This window comes from Mauremys reevesii, linkage group 13, assembly GCF_016161935.1.
Source record: "Mauremys reevesii isolate NIE-2019 linkage group 13, ASM1616193v1, whole genome shotgun sequence".
Lineage (NCBI taxonomy): Eukaryota > Metazoa > Chordata > Testudines > Geoemydidae > Mauremys > Mauremys reevesii.
Window position 1 is genome coordinate 26,717,705 of NC_052635.1, and position 21,063 is coordinate 26,738,767.

The 21,063-nt window shown below is 43.1% G+C and overlaps 1 protein-coding gene across 5 annotated transcripts in view; it reads right to left on the bottom strand.

Moving 5' to 3' along the window:
* PTPRT (protein tyrosine phosphatase receptor type T) overlaps nucleotides 1-21,063 on the bottom strand; it is a 698,170-nt gene that overhangs the window by 355,596 nt on the left and 321,511 nt on the right. For all 5 annotated transcript variants that reach the window (XM_039498533.1, XM_039498528.1, XM_039498531.1 and 2 more), the window contains one exon: nucleotides 1,457-1,750. In XM_039498533.1, coding sequence (XP_039354467.1) covers nucleotides 1,457-1,750 — 294 coding nt within the window. The remainder of the gene's footprint in view (nucleotides 1-1,456; nucleotides 1,751-21,063) is intronic.

Sequence of the window (21,063 nt, forward strand, 5' to 3'; positions counted from 1 at the left end):
CCAAACCTTGAGAAGAAAGCATTATGGAAGGAAGGAACTTACAGTGGGTTGCCTAACCCACTCCATTGCTGTGCAACAAGCTTGATTTGCCTTGGCAAGTGATAAATACACAGCATATTCAGAACACCAAGAAAGGGCTCATCTTTCACCAGGAAAGTTAAAACTGGATTACAGAACTGGCCTCCTCCACCCCCTTCTTCAAAATTCCTCCATGCAACATGAAGGAACAAAGCACAATATCCTGCAACATTCAGATAGCACTAAATGCTGCCACAGGTAAAGAGAGGAGTTATTCAGCCTCCTTGAGTGGAGGACAAAAACGTACCCATTCCACACTTTCTAACACTTGCCATTAATGCTATTGATTTGTTGGAACTTTTTATTAAGGCAAAGTTACAACAAATCATTATAACATACTGCACATTATATAATGATTTGTTGTAACTTTGCTGAATGAACATCAGGTTAATAGTCAAAGAATCTGGCTAAAGATTCTGACCTGCTGGCTGGGTAGTTGGTGAGAAAGCTTTTCAATTACATGGACAGTCCATATTTTACTATAGCACAATTCCATAAGAGGAAATGTCAGATTTTTCCAATAATATGCAATATAAAGTCTAGCTGCTAACTATAAACAACTAAATTAAGTGTATGTTCATTCAGATTTGTCCACATCAGGAAGTTTTATGGTGGAGTCCCCATGAATTTAAGGTCTGATTTGATTCTGTAAGTCAAAAGCCGTGGTTGATAAATTCAGCTGTGTATAAAATTTCATGCAGAGCAAAACTAGCCATATGGGTATTAGTAGGTGGAGATTTGCACTGTTCTGAAGAAAAAAATAAGTCTGGGGAGGAAATTAAAGACAAAACAAAACAAGACATTTTGAAACAATCACAGAATTACATATCATAAAAATATTGCTGAAGTTTGTACAAAGTGCCGAAAGCTTTCTGTTTTTTGGCTGACACTGCAAAAGTTACCTAAGAGGAAAAGTATGTATTTACTATGCACTTAAGAGATGGAAACATTGATAATGGGCTTGTCTTAGGGTCAATGTGACCCTCAGACAACTAGTTTGAAAGATTATCATTGGCTTGTCTTCTTTTTATCTTCTTGGGTTTCCCACTAATACCGTGAGTGGGAATGCATTGTAGATGTCTAAACAGCTGCCTATGCCTATTAAAAGCATGCCACCTGAACAGAAAAATGAAGGTAAGATAAAACACATACCACAATCAATCCATATCCTGAATTCAAAGAGTGCTCCAGACAATACAGCTACATCAAAAGAGGGGTGGGAGTATTGGCTGTTATTGGGTCAGTAACTCATTGGTGCATAGAAATAAGAGTAGAGCTAGATACAGCTTGCACTTTAATGCAGCTTTGTTCAGGTTTCAGTCACAGAACATTTAAACCAAAACTACAGTGCTGTTTATAAAGCATAAGATTCCCCTACCTGCACATTTTGTTCTTGTCGTGAGTGGAGGCCCAGGGGGCCCCGTGCCCCCTTCACCAGGGCGGGTGAGGAGAACTCTGATCTCATACTCCACATCAGGGTCCAGGTGCCACAGTTTGTAATTTGGGGAGTCTACGATGTGGGTTTCTGCCCAGTTCCCCGTGGTTGTACGGTATTCCACCTCCTTCAGTATTATAGGCCCATCTCCGATGATAGAATTGGCGTTGGGTTTGATCCACAGATAGGTGGCGCCGACAGCCAGCAGTTCAGGGGGTGCAATGGGCGTGGGAGGTTCTGCAAGCAACAAAAAATTAGAAGATGCTTGTGAAATGTGTTAATAATGCTTAAATTGACTGGACTGTAACAGTACACCATGTTCAGCAGAAAGGCTGGTCCAAACTCTGCTCTGTTACCCAGGTGCACTTCTCACGAATACGTACCTGACAATACCTTACATGAGATTGAATTCCATGGAACTTGAGCATAATTTGGCTTAATATATTTATTTCTAACTAGGTGCTATAACAGACTCCAGGAGGCAGAAAGTCCTACCCTTTATGGAAAACGAGGAGCCACATAATATGAAAGAAAAATAAATTTTATCTATTTAGAAAAATCCTCACGAAATACAGCTCCTGACCTTAGCCCATCCCATGTACTCATCTCAAAATAGAGAACCCATCTCCTGAGTAATTTACCATAGAGTGATTATTAAAATAAAATACAGTAACTTGAAAAGTTCAACACTGTTCCCACAGTTATTTCCTACTCTAAGAGGAGAAAATGCAGTGAATCAAATGGCACTGTATAGCTGTGGGCAAAGACCATGCTTTTATCGGTGACCACTGTATTTAGGAAATTCAAAAGGCCATTTTAACAAGAAGCTGTAGTTTTAAAATTGGATACATTTTTAGACCAAATTAGTTGACAGTGTCTTTAAAAATACAATCGAAAATGTATTTAAATGCCTGAAGGGTCTTTGCTTGTTTAATAGTAACACAAACAGAATGCTGCTGAAGTTCAATGTAACTACATTACAGCTATGGTGGGGCTAAAAGAGAAACTAAGAGAGTGAATTAAGAGACTCCATGCTGTTCCAGAGCAAAATATGTTTAACTTCATGAGTGATGGCACTAAAGCCAAGTCTGCATGAGACTTGAAGACTGCCTGGAAGAAGTCTGAGAAGCATCATCAGGAGGCAGGAACCAGACGGGTGCAGATTACCTCTGTGATAAAAAGGAGAGCAAGTCAGCAAGACGGCTCTCCAGCACCCTTTGATTTAATCCTTAAAAAGTCTACAGGGGCCTGGCAGCCTGCCTCATTTTTTTGTACTATCCCTGTATACATAACACTGGCATATTGGAAGCCACATGAATACCGTATGCATTGTGGTTTTGAAAACCTGAACTGAAATGTGCAAGATTCTAAGCAATTTCTTTAATCACATCTGGTCTGTTTTCCACCCCTCTAATTTGGTTTGCCCTCAGCCCAGAGGACACAGAAATTCTCTTTGCTTGCGAAGCTAAGGAGACAGACACAGCAGACACCTTTTTTCTTAAGGAAAGAAGTCCTATAGAAGTTAGTAACACAGAGCCTTTTAAGTTTTAGAAATAGATTTCTGTAAGAGTTACTCTAAAAACCCTTTTGAATTGACTAGAATGATAAGCTTTCCTCCTGTGATTAGTTAAAGGAATGAATGCCTTGGCTGCAAACCACAGAGGAGCTCAAGACATATGCATTGATGGGGAATGAGAACAAACACTGGGGTGTGCAGAACATTCCTGCAAATGTGGAAGTGTCCCACTGAACCTTAGGAAGCACCGTAGTCCCCCATTCCTTAACTTACAAGGTTCATTGTAGGGGCATGGAGGTTACCCAAAGTCACAGAAGATCCTGCAATTCACCACTTGAAAGTTTTGATGGAGAAAAAAACCCAACTCCATTGACAAGCCTTCCTAGCCCAGGGGGATTTACTCTGAGCTTAAATTCTGAAGAGCATCAGGGCCTTAGATTAAAAACCCTCTAGCAAGACACCTGGGCCTGGATGCACAAAAGGAGTTAGGTGCTTAAGTCTCTGTTTTAGGCACCTAAGGGTATGCCCACACCGCCCGAACACTAATTTTCTATAGACCCAAAAGCCTGAGTGAGCTGACATGGGCCAACCATGAGTGTTTTATTGCAGCGTAGACACCCTAAATCCCAGTTTGGAGACCGCTGTAATGAACAAAACTCCTACTGAACTCTGCTGGCACCTAGACTCAGCTGACACCAGCTTTTCAGGGTACAAGTTCCCTCAGTGCCTATGTTTCTGCCTCTGGACATGTGCGCTGCTGCTTCCCTCTAGGCACCCAGATACCTATCTTCCACTTAAGCCACAAAGTGATTCACAAACCAGGGGAAGACAGGCATTTGGCCATCTAAGTCATGTATGGAGCCCAATCCTATAGGTGCCCTCTGGGCACAGCTACCGGGTAGGGCCCCTCAGATGAGTTCACACAAAACAGCTGAAGGAAGGGAGAAGGAGGATGTCCCTCGGAACGTTTAGCACATATGGGCACCCTAACCACTGGGCTGAAATTTATGAGGGAGGTCCTCCTCCTCCTCCTCCCCCGCCCTCCCCCTCCTGGCTTCTTGTTAACATGGTGTAGATCAGTGGTTTTCAACCTTTTTTTAATTTGGGGACCCTAAAAATTTCAAATGGAGGGGCAGACCCCTTTGAAAATCTTAGACAGTGTGTGGACCCTCAAGTGTCCATGGACCTTCCCCTTCTGGTCAGCATCTCCCATTAGCTAGCCTAGGAGGGCTCCCTGCCTAGCATACTTGCTTTTGTGATTTGCAGACTAAGGCGCCTGCCTCTCCCCATTCATTGTAGAGGAGCCTCGGTGCCTGAGTTTGGCTTTGTGAAGTACAGCAATTTTCTAGGTGTTTAACTCCTTTTGTGCATCCAAGCCCTTGTCTGTAAAGCAAGTAGAACTAGCATGGTGATACATAAATAAGTAATAAAGAGCTGAACAAATAATCTAATGAATAAGTAATTCAGTAAATTCCAGCCCTATTTGTGGTTTGTTAGCATAAGATAATTTTCTCCGATTAATCCATTATTCAAAGTTACTCAACAAAATTTATGGTGAATGTTATTTACTCTGTGGCTTGCTATTCAAAGTCTGAGCTGTGTTGCTTCATTGGGATCAACCATAGAAATCACACTATTTGTTCCCTGGAAGAATGAGCAACTCTTATCATCACAATTCTAATTGGAGTGGTAGATATCCCCCAAAAGCAAACAAAACAGTGTGAGAAATAGTTTATTTAAAATTCAAACAAATGTTTGCAAACTTAGTTTTTGCCCCTTTCTCCAATCTCCAGCCAGAAACTTTTTAGTGTCAAAAACCTAGTGGCTTACATTAGGGACGTCTCCAACAAATCTATTTTCAAAAAACAAAAATTCAACCAGGGGTAGCTAGATTTTCATTAACAATATGAGCATCACAAACTGCTTAATATTGATTTTTCCCCTCTGCACCATAATTAAAAGAAGATCTTACAGATTTATTTTTTGATGCCAAAAAAGACGACGGCATCTTATAAGTCAAGTTACATCCCAAGTTAGGAGACAAATGAAATATTAAGCCCCAAACTTCTGGGTATCACATAGTATAATAGCAACATTATGTAAATTACTTTGGGATTTGGTTGAGGATTAGAAAAAAGATTTACCGGTAGAACAGTTAAATTAGTAGAGCTCCATCTTCTCTACATATTCAAAGCAAGTTTAGATACTCTAAGGATTAGCGAACTGCATCGGAATAAGAAATCCACAGTGCTCGCCTCCATCCCCTTTCATCTCAACCCTGGATCAACACAAACCTTTCTGAAGGGTTGTCCAATGTTTTCTTGTTTCCATGTATGTCTGCCCTTTCAGGTTCTGACTAGGAGCAGAAGTGCCAAAACATCACAAGAAAATGATGAAAACTGCTTAAGACTGTCAAACCCAATTCTAAAGATTCAAGGAACTTGAATGAACCTTAGTTGAACTAATTATTTTGGCCTCAATCCTGCACCACTGAAGGCAACAGGAGCTTTTCCATCACCTTAAATAGGACTAGGACCAAGACCTCAACTCATTCTGGACCTAAACATTGAAAATATTTCACCTTAAATAATTAAGCCATTATTTATCAGAGCAAGCACCTGGAGCAGGAGCAGTATATTTGTTGTGACCCTATGCAAATAAACTGCACTTGTAACCATTACAAATTGCCTGCCTGATGCTGTTATGAGCTGGCGATTCTAATTAACATTTATGTGATCTTATCAGTGATTTTAAATGCTTATTAAACAGAGTGGTGACAGATTGAGGATATATCCGTGTCAAATTTTGAACTCTATTTTGTTTTTATGAACCCTATTTTATTCCAGGGGCCCTACCTTATAATAAAACCTTTGTTTGGGTGTGTGACCTTCATGTTGTATTACATCATGTTCTCCTTAGTGGATTAGAACATCCATTTTATAGTAGGAGCTTGACACCTAGTGGAAAGATTATGTCTGAGAAGCTGTGACAGAGCAATCAAGGGTCATCAGTGTTGAATGACTCTCCTACTAGAACAATGCAGGGCCGCCCAGAGGGGGAGGGGCAAGTGGGGCAATTTGCCCCAGGCCACGCAGGGGCCCCTATGAGAGCTTTTCCTGGGGCGGGGTCCATCACTCACTCTGGGAGCCCTGGAAAACTCTCGCGGGGCTCGGGCCCACGAAACTTCTTCCGCTTCGGGTCTTGGGTGGCGGAAGGACCCCCCGCCGCCGAATTACCGCCGAAGACCCGGCACTTCGATGGTGGGTCCCGCTTCGACGGTAATTCGGTGGCGGGGGGGGGGGCCCTGCCGTGGGTCTTCGGGGCACTTCGGCGGCAGTTCCCAGAGCGGAAGGACACCCCCCCCGCCGCCGAATTACTGCGGAAGAGGGGGCCCCCCGCCGCCCAAGACCCCAGGGCCCCTGAATTCTCTGGGCGGCCCTGGAACAATGAGTTTTCTTCTGGTAGGCTATCAACTTTGAAGGGCTACACAGAAGCCAACAGGGGATGAGGCGTTTCTCTGAGTTAGGAGGAGGAGGGGTGACCACCACCAAATAAAAACAGAGCAGCTTAAAGGAGAAAGAGAAGGTAGGAAGGGCTGTCTAGCACCTAAGGACACGGAACAAACCCAGGACTCGTGGAAGGCATGTGTTCAGACTTAAGTGGAGGAGTGCTGTTCATGAACTTGTTTTTCAAAGATAAGTAAATCTAGTGTGCTTTGAGAAGCGCCCAGATTTTTAAAGGTATTTAGGTGTTGCTGTGCTCAGTGTCTCGAAGCCTAACTGATTTGGGAGCCTAAATCTCATGTTCAAAAGGAATTTATTGACTTAAGAATCTGAAGTCTATCAAAAGCCAATGGGATTTAGACACTTAGGTGCCTAAATCTCGTTAGAAAATGAGATTTAAGGTCCCAAATAAGTTGGGTGATGAGATGCTAAGTGCTGCAACACCTATATACCTTCAAAATCTGGGCCATAGTGCCTATGTCTAGGAAACTACTTTGCTAAGCCTGTGTTCCTTATTTGCCTGCCACGTTGTCCTTTGAGGGGTTAATCAGAAGCTTGGCATGCCCACAGAAAAGTGGAACTGTGGGAACATGCAGAAGCAACGGGGGATTCAGAAAGGCTTGTAGCTCTGGGGTTTAAGTCAGCCAGACTGCAAGATCCTACTGCCCAAGAAGAATGTCAGACATGAGGTCTGCACCTGGGAATGTGCATGAGACCCCCAGAGCTAGGAACAGTGACCAGTTAATACCCAGGCCCAGATGACTTAGAAGCAAGTGGGATCCATTCACAACAGATGGGCACCTGTTTGGAGATGGAGACTGGGCCAGGTTGTGACAAACATCACCCCCTGCAACGTGACAGCTGATTTGACAAGGTCATCAAAAAAACCCATCCAACTCCTTTAATTCACAAAGCATTGTATGAATGTCATGCTATTATATTAACTGCCTGTACACTGCTCTTGGGAATGCAATTTAGGCCCCACCTATACCAGTGACATTGTTTCCATAGCGACTAATAGGCTTTAAAAAGAGAAAATGGAAGGACACTAAGGAAAGGGCAAAGGCATACAAAATAAAAGGAACATTTAACCTTTCTGTAGGGAGACTATCACAAAACATCTGAGTGTTGTATAACTCAAAAGTGCAGGCCTGAAGATAACACTGCACTTCCAGAGAGATTTTCAAAGATGTCAAAATAATTTATATAGACTGATACCTATTTTACAGATGGGGAAACTGAGGCACAAGATGTTTAACTGACTCACCCAAAATTAGAAGATTCTTATGGCCAAGCTGTGAATACCACACAGATCTCTTAATTCTCAGTCCGGTACTTTAATCATATGACCATCCTTGTATTCTAATGGGCATCAGGCCCAGACCCATTCGATCTAAATCTAATCTAGAATTAAACCTAATTTGTATCAGAATCTCAACTCTCCCACAGTGAGGGATTCAGACCCAGCTCTCTATACAGTGTTTTTAAAACCAAATACCTTCAAACAGAAACCAAACCACATCCACATAGCCTGAAATAGCATTCATGTATGGGGCAATACAGCCTGGGGGAAGCGCAATGGCAAACCCCTGAGGGCCAACAAACCTGCCAGTAAGGGAATTAGCCACAATCTAACCAAATGATCAAGAAAGGCAGACAAAGAAGGAAGAAACATGAAGGAGGGACCCAAAAATGTATTAAGAAAATGGAAACCCCACCTAAGTGAAGCCAAGAGAAGAATGGAATTGAGAGCATGTGAAGAGAAGTAGCCAAAGAGACAAACAAAACAAGACATTACATATATCAAAAGTGGGAAATCAGTAGATCTGCTAATTCCCAGAGTAAAGCAGTTCTGAAGAAAATATGTCCATTGCAGAGGCTAAATTTTTTCTTTGCATCAGTCTTCATTACAACATTGTTGGGGAGATATCAGGAAGAGAATAGGTTCAGGGTAGATAAGGATGATGCACTTTCAGAGATTGTAAAAGCACCAAAGTGTCCTGTGGCACCTTATAGACTAACAGACATATGGGACCTTGAGCTTTTGTGGGTGAATACCCACTTCGTCGGATGTGACATGCATCCGTTGAAGCAGGTATTCACCCACGAAAGCTCATGCGCCAATATGTCTGTTAGTCTATAAGGTGCCACAGGACTCTTTGCTGCTTTTACAGATCCAGACTAACATGGCTACCCCTCTGACATTTTCAGAAATTGGGGTGTCAAAAGAAAAAAAAAAAAAAAAAGAGAGAGAGAGAGAGAGAGGTGGTTTGGGATGATTCTGTTTAATCAGTTTAAGTCCCTAGGACCAGATGGTATTCACACCAGAGTTCCAAAGAAATTTTAAAATCAAATGGCCAAGCTCCTGATAAATACACAATTTCACTTTAAACTATGTGGGAAGGCTGGGAAATAGCAAATGTGATTGTCTTTTAAAGAGGCGCTGGGTAATCCTGTGAATAGATCAGTAAACCCTAAGCATTTATAAAATCGCAAAAATGGATTACACTAAACTACTTCCCAAACTGAGATAATCTATATGGTACATTTTCCCCTAATACTAGTCCCATGAGCAATAGGTTTCATAACTAGAAATACATAGCTATAACAATATCATCCTAGCAGATACCAATTCTCTATAGGGACCTTATGTTTTTGCAGCTTTAATCCAACATACCCGCACATATCTGGAACTCCTGTCAGTGCTGCGAACAGTAAGATGTGATTACCATGGACTATGATTGCTCAAAAAATTACAGAGTCATGGGACTGGGATGAATTTCCCTGTAGGCAGCAGGTAATACAGTGAAGGATCATACAGGGTGAAAAATACTTGCATTTTAGCATCTACAGTCATATAATAGGCTGTGGACACAGCCTGGTGGTAGACATCAAATCTATTTCAACCCTAATGTAACTGGAAAGTTAGCTGTGAATTTTTATTCTTAGATTATCAACTATACAAACAGAGTCCCTTGCTTGAGATCAGTAGCTGTTTGAGAGACTAGGACATAAAAACTCTTTTCACTGGAAGAACTAACTTGGTACTGAAATGCCTCAGATGATATCACTTGCATTAATTTGTCTCTATATTAACTTTTTGAGCATGCCTGCTTTAAAATTTCACCGGATTAAAAGACTATCCGTTTCAGAAACATCTCATGTCTTTAAAATAGGTAATTTAATAGAAATGGTTGAATCTTCCAAGCCAGTGAACTTTTAAGAGCAGCCACTATATTAGCAGCTTTCATCTGAAGTTGGAAATGGCTGGAGACACCAAGGACAGAAGGGGAGTCAAGTGAAAAAAGGCCCTTCAGCTTTAATGAGCATTTGTACATAATGTTCACACATTAGACGAAGTGGTATTTCACCCACGAAAGCTCATGCTCCAATATGTCTGTTAGTCTATAAGGTGCCACAGGACTCTTTGCTGCTTTTAAATTACAGACCATTTCTTTCCAATGGATGATGAAGGATGGCATTATGGTTAAAGTATTGATTGTAACTCAGATCTGGTTTGAAGCCCCAGCTCTACTACTAACTTCTTATATGACCTTGGATAACCTGGTTCCTCATCTCTGGAATGGGGATACTACTTCCCTCTCTCTGTCTTGCCAATTTACATTAATCTCTTTGGGGCTGTATCTATGAACGTGCCCATCACAATGAGGTCTTGAAGTACTACTGTGACACAGAAAGTAATTTCATTTGTTGCCCTCCATCTTTGTACAATGATACAATGCAGCAATCTGGTACTACAGGAAAGCATTGTATGTTAGATCTGGTTAAAAGTTCTTACCTCTGTTTTTGTTATGCTCACCAGAAAGTGTTCAATGATCTACCATTCTCTCTCCCATGCATTTTTTGCAGTAGCTATCGCATGTCTACACCAACAGAGACTAACATTTCCAATTAGATGCAATAGTGATTGCTCTGATGTTTATATTTATTTCAAAGTATGAAACATCAAAGAACACCTAGTTCCAGGGACTGGGCACATATGACAAAATTAAAAATGCAAATAATTTTTCTTCTCAAAAGAATCCAGGCAGAAAACTGAAATTTTCACCATTATAGATTCCTGAAAATCCACAACACTACATTACCCAAAGGTCTGTTTCAAATAGATGGGGTTTGCAGCATGACCTATAAGTAAACAAACAAACAAAAAATGGACTATTTCAAACTGTAATGGGATGACCTGCACCTTTAAGGGTCAGGGGCCTGGAGCAGTCAGTCCCATACAATTAGCCCAGCTGGTATGGTATGGTATGGAGGATCTGATTCTTCTACAAAGAGCAGCAGGAAGCTCCAGGACGGGGGGGGGGGGATGCTTAGAGGGAGGGACAGACAAGTTCACTAGGGGCTAGTCTACACTTACCAGCCGGGTCGACGCGGTGAGTTCGACTTCTTGGAGTTCGAACTATCGCGTCTAATGTGGACGCGATAGTTCGAACTCCGGAAGCGCAGCAGTCGACTCCGGTACTCCACCACTGCAAACGGCGGTGGCGGAGTCGACCTTGGAGCCGCGGACTTCGATTCCGCGGCGTCTGGACGGGTAAGTAATTCGAACTAGGGTACTTCGAATTCAGCTACGCTATTCACGTAGCTGAATTTGCGTACCCTAGTTCGACCCCGCTTCTTAGTGTGGACCAGCCCTAGGAGTGAATAGGCTCCAGCAGTGAACCCTGAGTCTTCAGGGAACAGGTCTCCATGCAAGGAAGGCCTGAGAGACCCCAAGGGAGAAAGAAACTGGGAATATAGACTTGATGGGGCTTTTTGAGAACTTTATTTTGGAACTGACTTTAATGTTAATAAATCTAGCCACAACGGAGGGCATACTGCACCAAAACGGAGTTGTTCTGATAGTTTGATTTATGGGGCCCTGAGCTGAAGAAGAGAGAAACTGTGGTAGGGTGCCTGCAGAATGATCTCAGGCCACACGTGGATGCTCAGGAAGTGGCTGGCCCATTTACACAAAGCAGCAAGAGATGTTGGGGACCGAATTCCAAAACTGAGGAGCCCTCATGGAGAACTCTGCCAGCTTCACTCTCTTACATACTAAAGGAGTATGTTGATCTCACCTGCTTCAAATACCTTTGGTAGCCCCATGGTGTAGGATCTAAAGAAACCTTTGTCAACCATCTGCAGCCTGGCACCCCACACCTGGCACTCCAGCTATCTCCCCTCTCACTTCATCTGTTGCTCATCATCAATAAACCAAGGTGACATGGGAGGACAAAGCAGTGGAAGGAGACAACTGGGAGGTCCCCATATCAATTGTGGAAGAAGATTGTGGAGTCCGACAATCCATCCACAGAGTGGATGGTCAGAGTGGTCTCTCAGAACACAAGTTTATCTCTGAGATGTTTCTGGAGGCACTCCGGTTTCCTTTGGGAGGGTGAATCATCAGAACAGGCCTTTCACTCCAACTTCCTCTCATTGGTAGATCCCAAAGTGCTTTACAAAATTGAGTAGATACATTATCATTCTATAAATTGAGAAACTAAGGTGCAAACAGGTTAAATGACTTTCCCAAGGTCATGAAGGAAGAGCTGAGAAGATAATCCAGACCTCTTGACTTTCAGTATGGGGCCCTGGGAGCATTGCACCATGCTACCATCCAAGAGTGCCTTTGTCCCAGTTCAATAATTAATATTCAGGCACTTGACCCGTCAAACTCTCGTGAGCACTAACTGGTTAAGACGGATGTGTGGGAATGGAGAGAAGTGACTTTAATGGTCACTACTCAACTCTTGAACATTAGTCTTGGCAGCAATAGCCTCCTGCTCTCGATACTTCTGACACTCTCACAATATGGTGAAAAATGTTACCTGTCAAACTGTTTTTATAGAGGGTTTTTTTTGTTTTTTTTAAGCTTTCATAAAATGCCCCAAAGGTGGCGAAAGGCGGGGGAAGAACAGCTGGTCTGTGGTTTGTATGATTGTCTTTTATAAAAAAAAGATTAAAGCAGCAAGATCAGAATTATGAAAAATGAAATTCTCCTGAATACCAGCGAGGAGAGAAAATGTCCCCTCCAAGAGAAAACAGAACCTTGTTCAGTCTTCTGGGGACAACTAATATGCACAGCAGTTTCTCAGCTTGCCCCAACCTTAGCGATGGATGTACTTGTGCAGATAAAAGAATCCACTCGAACCTTTAAAAATAACATGAACTAGAACATCTGAGACCAGAAGCTCACATAACTTCCCCCACCTTCTGCCACCACGAGCATTTTTTAGGACTTTTTTGCGTCTGCATTTTCATATAATACCAGAAGTCCCGGAATATTAAAAAAATCTGTTCTCAGTGTGTCCTTGATCAGCAGGAGAAAATATCCTGCCAGAGAGTCCAGGAGAAAAAGCTACTCATGAGATTTCCAGCCCAAGGTCTCTGTGGATAAGCATTCTAAATGACAGGTGCTTATCTGAATTAAGCTTCTGAATCTTTTCAATCTTCATTACCACTGTAGTTCATAATGGGTCCATTTCAGGTAATGCACAAGCAAAGAGGTGATCTCTTGCTGCCTTTAATTTTTTTAGCTGAAGATGTCCACATATAAAGAGCCACTGATGCCATATGGAAAACTTTGGAAAATACTCTAGGTTATACAAATCTGCCACCAAAGAGCCAGATCACGCCCTCATTCTGTGCTGTGCAATCATGCCAGCAAGAGAAGCTTCTCAACATCCCTCTTTGCAGCGGCAAGACAGGAATGCAACCTAGCACTTGAGAACACCAAATCACTCCCAGCTAAGTTATCCAGCTCACATCCCTGAACTAGCTTGGAGGCTCTACACTTATAAAAGCATCAGCTGTGCATACCCCTTGCATGGCCAGCCAGCAAATTCTACACCTACAACAGGCACACAGCCAGCACAGCTCTGCCTCATGCACACTGCATAGTTTCCACCAATAAAGTCAGGAGGAATCTTTATCTATCTTCCCTGTTTTCTTTACAATCAAAAGGTATGTATATGAAAAACAGGATCTGCGTTTCCAAAGACGTCACCCACTGCTGTGCATTCTCCAGCTAATGGGAATCACGAGCCTCTGCTTGTGATATCTAGTCTAAGACAGTGGAACTGATCAATGTTTGCCAAATGGATAAGGATGGAGTTGGGAGGTAAGAAAACTTAATTTCAGGCTTCTCAGAGGGTATTATAAATAATAAAGAACAAAGCATGTTTGCATGGCCTCCTTCCCAATAGCTGCAAGGTGTATTACAAATGAAGAACTGCAATGAACACATGTACTTTAATTTGGATTTTAAAAGCCAACTGCTTTTCAAAGAAGAATGAGAATGTGTTAAAGCTCCTGTGTTCTGATTCTCTCCCCCTCCCTTAAACAGTTTGTCACCATTTCACTTACTATTTCATTCACTCTGTTTATGACTATAACCTGCTGTTAATGGTTCACACTGCTGTCTGAACTGTATTCACGTAAGTTATCGCTCCCGGTTTTACACCTCAGTAAAGAGCAGCCTGAATTCTGAATCATAATATTTATACTATACTGGCATTGCTTACAAGACTATTTTGCAGTGTGCATTATAAATATGAGGTGGTTTGTTAGTGGGTGATTGCCTGAGCCTCCAATTGTTTTAATCTCCCAAAAATGCTATAAGGATTTTACAACATCCAGTAGAGGGCTGGGTCACTAAGGTAGCAATAGACTGCTATAGGGCCTTTTGCCTCAAAGTCAGAAGTTCAAATCTGGCCTAAGAGCATATCTGTAACAGTCTGACAGCATTTGCCTAAACATCATACCCAGAAGGAGAGTGTTGATTGTTCTGGGACAAGTTTAAGAGGATTCTGCCAACTCACTACTGCAAGTGCCTCATCAACCCATCTGGACATACAAGTAATGGAGAGTGCCTCTGGGAGAAAATCTAGGGTGTCTGCTGAACAATCCCAAGGAAGGATTCTGGGAAACTGCCATGCTGAGGAAGAATAAGGTAGGAGCTTGACACCTCGTGGAAAGATTATGTCTGAGAACTTTGAATAAGGTTTTTTATTACTGATTTCTTGGTTAAAGCCAAACCCCAGGAAGGGACAATGAGGAAGGGCTGGACTTTACATAGCGTATGGACTGCATTTGGAGAACAGATAGGGAAGATGCCTGTTCATAGGTAGGGCTGCAAAGCCAGTAACATAGGATGCTGTTTCAGTGACCTACGTGAATTGAGCTGGTCTTACTGGGGAAGTATCACCATTGCACAAGCCAGGGCCACCCAGAAAGGGGGGTAAATGGGGCAATTTGCCTCAGGGAGCCCCAGGAGAATATAGTATTCTATAGTATTGCAACTTTTTTTTATGGAAGGGCCCCCCCGAAATTGCTTTGCCCCAGGCCCCCTGAATCCTCTGGGTGGCCCTGGCACAAGCCACCAGAATTGCCCCCCTGAGCCTCAATAGCAGTCTCAGCAGAGGGGCCAAAGATTGAAAGGGCAAGGAGACTAAAATGCCTTTTCTGCCCTTAGACATGGTTGCTCATATGTACAGATTAGAGCTCTGACATATGAGCAGTGTGAGAAGTTTGTGCTAAGGGCCCCCACGCTGTGCCTGCTCTGTGAATGAAAAATGTGACCCTCCAACTTTCTGAGTCTGACATTCTTCATAGTTTACACCTGCCTCTACTCGAAACTTGCCAGATGTCTAATTTTACCAACCCTCCCTTAACATTTTAAAAGCAAAACCAAAAGAAATTGCATAATATCGCTAGTTGTGATGCTTTATAGGGATAGGATTTTCTTCCCAATGGTTTTGAGAATAGATGTTTTAGTTGATTCAGCTGTGCAATAACTGTTTAAAGTACAGGCAATGGAAACTTGTTTTGATGGAATGGAGAAGACAGCAGGAGAGGTGATAAGACAAAAGAGTGGATTGTAGGGTAAGTTGAGAAAGGCCTTTAGAAGTTAAGGAGTAGAAGAGTGTATTTGATGCAGTAGAAAAAAGGGGAGCAGGCTAAATGACTGACCAGGATGAAGATCATTGTGTTAGAGGGTGTGACAAAGGAAGGAGCTGAAGGAGTTAAGATAGGAAATAACAAGGATCTAGATGAGAGTTTTAGCAGTACTTACAGAAAAAAAGACTGGACTTAGAGATGTTATGGATTAAAAAAAAAATCAATAACTGCACATGGACTGGATGAGAGGGGTCTTGAGAGGACGCAGTCAAAGATGACCCCAGGCATGACAGGGAGTGTTGGGGTCTCTAATGATGGAAAAGTCAGGGAGAGAGAGCGAAGACAAGTGGTTCAAGTTTTGGTCATGTTAAATTTTAGTTTGCTGCAAGACCTCCAAAGAGGATTTGTTAGATCGAGATGCAAAATTGAATGGAGGGAGACAGCTGAGGAGAGGTAGATTTGTGAGTCATTGGCATAGAGAGGGGTTGCTGAGGTGGCACTAGCAAATGAGATCACCTAGAGAAAAGGGAGAGAAGGTGAAGAATGGTTCAAAGAAAGCCCTGTGGAACTCCCACAGGAAGTGGGGCAGAGAAGATGACCCAGCCAAATAGATGCAGAAGGAACAATTAGGGAGGTAGGACAAGAGCCAGTAGAAGGTGGCTGTGAAAAGCAAAGGAGAAGATTTCAAGAAGGATTGATCATCTTTGTCATAGGAAGTCCAGAGATTAGTAAGGATGGAGCAGGGCCCCTATATATAACAGGTAACCTTTGTTCAGCTATTCATGCCTAAAGCCTCAACTTTCAAAAATTCAGGATCCACAGCGCACATGATGAATCTGGGCATCCCTTTTGCACTCCAGAATCCTGTACTTGTGTGTCACGTACATAAATACCTACCACTTTATCTCACTTGCAGTTACCTTCTGTGCTTACAAATAAGGAACTGAGAGCACAAAGGAATTGTGTTGACCCACTTTGCCCCTGAGAATATGATTACACTTCAAGCTGGTGGTGTAATTCCCAGCTCAAGGAGAAGCACCTGCACTAGCTCTGATCGAATGAGCACCCTAAAAATAGTGTGCAGCCCCAGTGGCGTGAGCAGTGGCAACGTTGGTGGGAGGAGCTGGCCTCCCCAAGCATATGCCTACCATCTCCGATGGGTACATACTAGGGGCAGCTAGCCCCCCCCCACCGCTCATACCACAACTGCTACACTCTATTAAACATGCTATTGGATCAGAGCTAGTGCAGATTTGTCTCCTCGATCTGGGAATTACACCTCCAGCATGTAGAGTAGTTTGAAACTTTAGCCCTAACTGTAAATCTATTGAGTGTCAGCGCTGAAGAGGTCGAACTCTTAGCATAGCCCTATGAGAAATTTGGGTATTTCCACTACTGAAGTAAAATGAACAATACATTCATTCCACTCGGTACACCTCTACCCCGCTATAACGCGACCCGATGTAACACGGGTTCGCATATAGCCCGGTAGCAGCGGGGCTCCAGCAGCACTTTCAAGGATCCAGGGCTCCAGCTGCTGTGGGGAGCCCCGGGCCCTTTAAATCCCTGCTGGAGCCCTGCTGCCGCTACCCCGGGGCTGCGGCAGTGGGGCTCGGCCAGCGATTTAAAGGGCCCGAGCTCCTCGCATTGGCTGGAGCCCGGAGCTCTTTAAATCACCGCTGGATCCCTGCCGCTGCTATCCCGGGGCTCCAGCAGCAGGGCTCACCGGCGATTTAAAGGGTCTGGGGCTCCCCGCGGCTGGAGCCTCGGAGCTCTTTAAATCACCACTGCAGCCCTGTCACCGCTACCCCGATATAACGGCGTTTCACCTATAATGCGGTAGGGATTTTTGGCTCCCCACAACCGCATTATATCAGGGTAGAGGTGTATTTCCACTCGGAGATGCAATGCCTAATCCAAATCACCAAGGAGCATAGTTTCATTTAGGCACCAGGCAGCTCATCCTGAAAGTAGACAATACAGCAATGCTTACAAAAACTGCAACAAAGCAGAAAACTTCTTGACCCAGTTCTGAAAGCACATGCATTTCCCATGTTACATAGAAGAAACAACTACCAAGTGCAGAAAGTTCATCTATATTCATAACATTTTATTAAACAAAAATTGACAAAGCCACCCTGACACCAAAAAGAGTCAATACAGAACCATTAGCTCCTGCCAACTCTTGCTTTAATTGTCTTATAGGTTAAAATGTAAGGGCATCAAACAGCAAAAGAGAGAATTACCATGGCATTCTATTTCATTAGCTTTTCATACTATTTGTGCTCAGAAGCTTTAGTATGAATCCCACCAGAGCGTCAGAGGATGCTTTCATTCTTTAATAAAGAATTAAATAGAATTGGATTAGTAGAATTGTATCTCATTTCCCAGTGTAAATTAAGTGAATTAGATGGGAGATTCTGTGCTTTAATTGTGAACCTTATTACAAGAGCTCACACAGATTAGAACTGAATGCTCTTCTTTGAGTCTTGATTTGTACTTTAAAAGAAGAAAATTGCAGAGTCTCCCAATGGCTCGCTGTTGGCATGAAATGTTACCACACAGGAGCCTCTAATCCTGGAACAAATCTCATTCCCTGGACTCTGAGCCTGGGAGCACTGCAGAATGACCATTCTTCGCCTGTGATGGAGGGCTGGCCTAGGCAATGCATGTACAATCTGTGAGTGCAAATGATAACCAACCCAGATGTACATATTGGGTAATAGCAGACACATTAATATATATATGCACAAAAATGCAGGCACAAACACCTTTGATGGTTAAAAAACACTTCAAATGGGAGCAACATAGTCTCATCTGCTGTGATACTGAGGCTCTGTCTACATAAGAAATTACTTTGGTATAATTTATGTCACTCATGGTGTGAATAATACACCTCCCAGAGCGACACAGGTTATACCAACCTAAGTATTGGTGTGGACAGCACTATGTTTGTGGGAGAGCTTCTCACAGACGCATAAGTTACTCAGCCGATGGGAGAGATCTTCATCGGTGCACCACTGTAAGTGCTGTTGTGTAGACATAGCCTCAGTCTTGCAGTGCCTAACTGTTAGGTGCCTAGAAAAAGAACAGGAACAACACTGATTCACAAAGTCTGGGTTAGACCCTGAGGGTCCCTATACAACACACTGGAAGAGATGCATGCCCAAAAATGCAATTCACAAAAGCCAGCACACTAGGGGAGGAACTGCCTAAGCTAGTCAATGGGAGATGCTGACAGGAGGTGGGTGTGCTGATCCCCACCACTCTCATGGAGATAGGTGCCTAAATCCAGGCTGCAGGGAGCAGTGTAGCTCTGTTTAGCGATCCACAGACAGGAACCCCTCTTCTGGAGTCAGGCAGCTTAGGTGCCTGAGACGCGTTTTGTAAGAATGACTTAGGCAGGCACCTAATGACACACAAAATGTGGGGGAGAAGAGAGGTGATGGTATCTACCTTATTCAACTTTTAGTCAAGTGGTTAGAAATCTCAACTGGGATGTGGGGACTCAGATTCAATTTCCTCCTCTGTTGTAGGGAGAGAAAAGACTTGAACGAGACCTAACCACTGGCTTATGGGATATTCTGATGTGGGCTCCCTCAATCTCTCCTGTTGAAGCTGTGCCACTGTACATAAATGTTAGAGTCATGGGAGCAGGGATATGGGACCCCGGGTCTCCTACCTCCCATGTGGATACTCTAAGCACCAGGCTGCAGAGCCATTCTCTCTCTGGCCCAACAACTAAGTATTTATCAGCAATGGAATAGCTTCAACAGGAGATAGAGCTCCACATCAGAAAATCCCATAGTTCTGTACTCTGAGCACACATCTGTGGGGTAGGATTTGAAGAGAGGTCTCTCTTTGCCTGCTCCAACAGAAGGGGCATTTGAACCTGGATCTCCCACATCCCAGGTCAGTGCTCTAACCACTGTGTGAAAAGTTCTAAGATGGGCACCACCGCCATCTTCATATGGTTTTTTTAATGCAACCTGATCCAATAGGTGGCCTTTGAGCATGCCTACTAGGATCAGGCCCTGCACAAAATAGATGGGTGACCGCCTACCTTCCCCAGTTCATTAGTCTGGGGCCTAAGGGAGAACGAGGTGTCTGGATACCTAGAGTGAGGTAGCAGTGCACATGCCTAGAGGCAGAAATTTAGGGGCTGGTGGTACTTTTACCCTGAAAGTTTAGGCCCAGAGTGAGTTAAGCACCTACAGAGTTAAGTGGGAGCTTTGTGGATGGCAGTGAAGCCTGAAACTTGGACCTTAGCTGCCTAAGTACCTTCGTGAATCTAGCCCATGCTGCCTAACTTAACATAATTGAACCTGGCCTTTTCAAAGGAGCACAGTGGCAGAAAAGAAGTTTTCATCTGTCAAATAATGGGGTCATGAGTGTGCCATCTATTGTCTCACTGATTAAACTACTTGTGAGCCCCATGCCTTATGGGATCTTAAAATTTCACAGCACTGGGCTACATTCAGCGAAGCTGGCTCAACCAACCAGGCCCATTGCACTTGGCAAAAGAATTGCCCTTCTACAGGGCAACCTAAATCCATATGCTTTTTTCCCTTCCTTTTCTTCCCTGAACAGGGTGGTCATTTTTCATTATTTTGTGTTTCATCCTTAGTGATGACATTGATGCTTTCTGATATGTCAAACAAGGCATACTGTCAATTTAAAATCTTTATTAGACTTGAAATCATTGCTACAAAAGCCCAACTGGGAGAAAACACTGCTATTAGAAAGCCCAGTTTTTAATTTATCTAAGAACATACACAGAATGGCAGTATCCCATATGCCACAGTGAGCAAATGCTGTCTTTTCACTCGAAACTATTGCAACAGTGTACACAAACCAGAAGTTTCCCCTTTCCTGCTTCAGAACTGGTCCCTTGGAAGTCTAAATTGGTTCTCTCCTTTCAGAATACTGGAGATTATTATAGTTTATGAATCTTCTACACTATAAATTTTGCTCCTTTAATGATCTATCATATCAGTCTGCAATATCCAACTAAGACTCTGTGTCAGACTAAGGCTAGGGAAGCCTGTTACTCTGTGAGGCTGTACCTGGTACATCATAGTGCACATTTATAATGCCAACGACACTTGCCGTCCATCAAAAAGGCAGGTCCCTTCAAAAAGTAGTTTGGCCCAGCTTTAGTTATGGCTCATGTTCTTAACTCCATGAACTGCTTGGGCTCATCTACCATGTGTTATTAAATCCATTTCATCTTTCTGCATGAGCAAGCTGCTAATCTCCCACAGGGATGGATGACAAACTCAACAAGCACCGGAAAAAAGAAAAGGGGGTTAAAAAAAAAAAAGGAAAGGAAAGGAAATGTAGAAGCTGTGAAACATGTAATTTTGGGTCAACTCAAGTTCAAGCAGCTTCATCAGTTGCTATGCTACCAGCTTATGAATTGGAAAAGGATGAAGGCGATGAGGTTTTATAGCTTCGCCTATAGAGGCTATTTAGCAACTTTTGCTTTGTGGCACATCCCTGTCTGCAGAAAAAAGGATCGCTAGTCTGTAAACTGCTGAAATGGCAAGTGACTGGAGGTACCAGCTACTCTGAGCAGCGTGGAATGGTTTGTCTGGATTGATTAAGTAACTTAATCCATAGCGGCC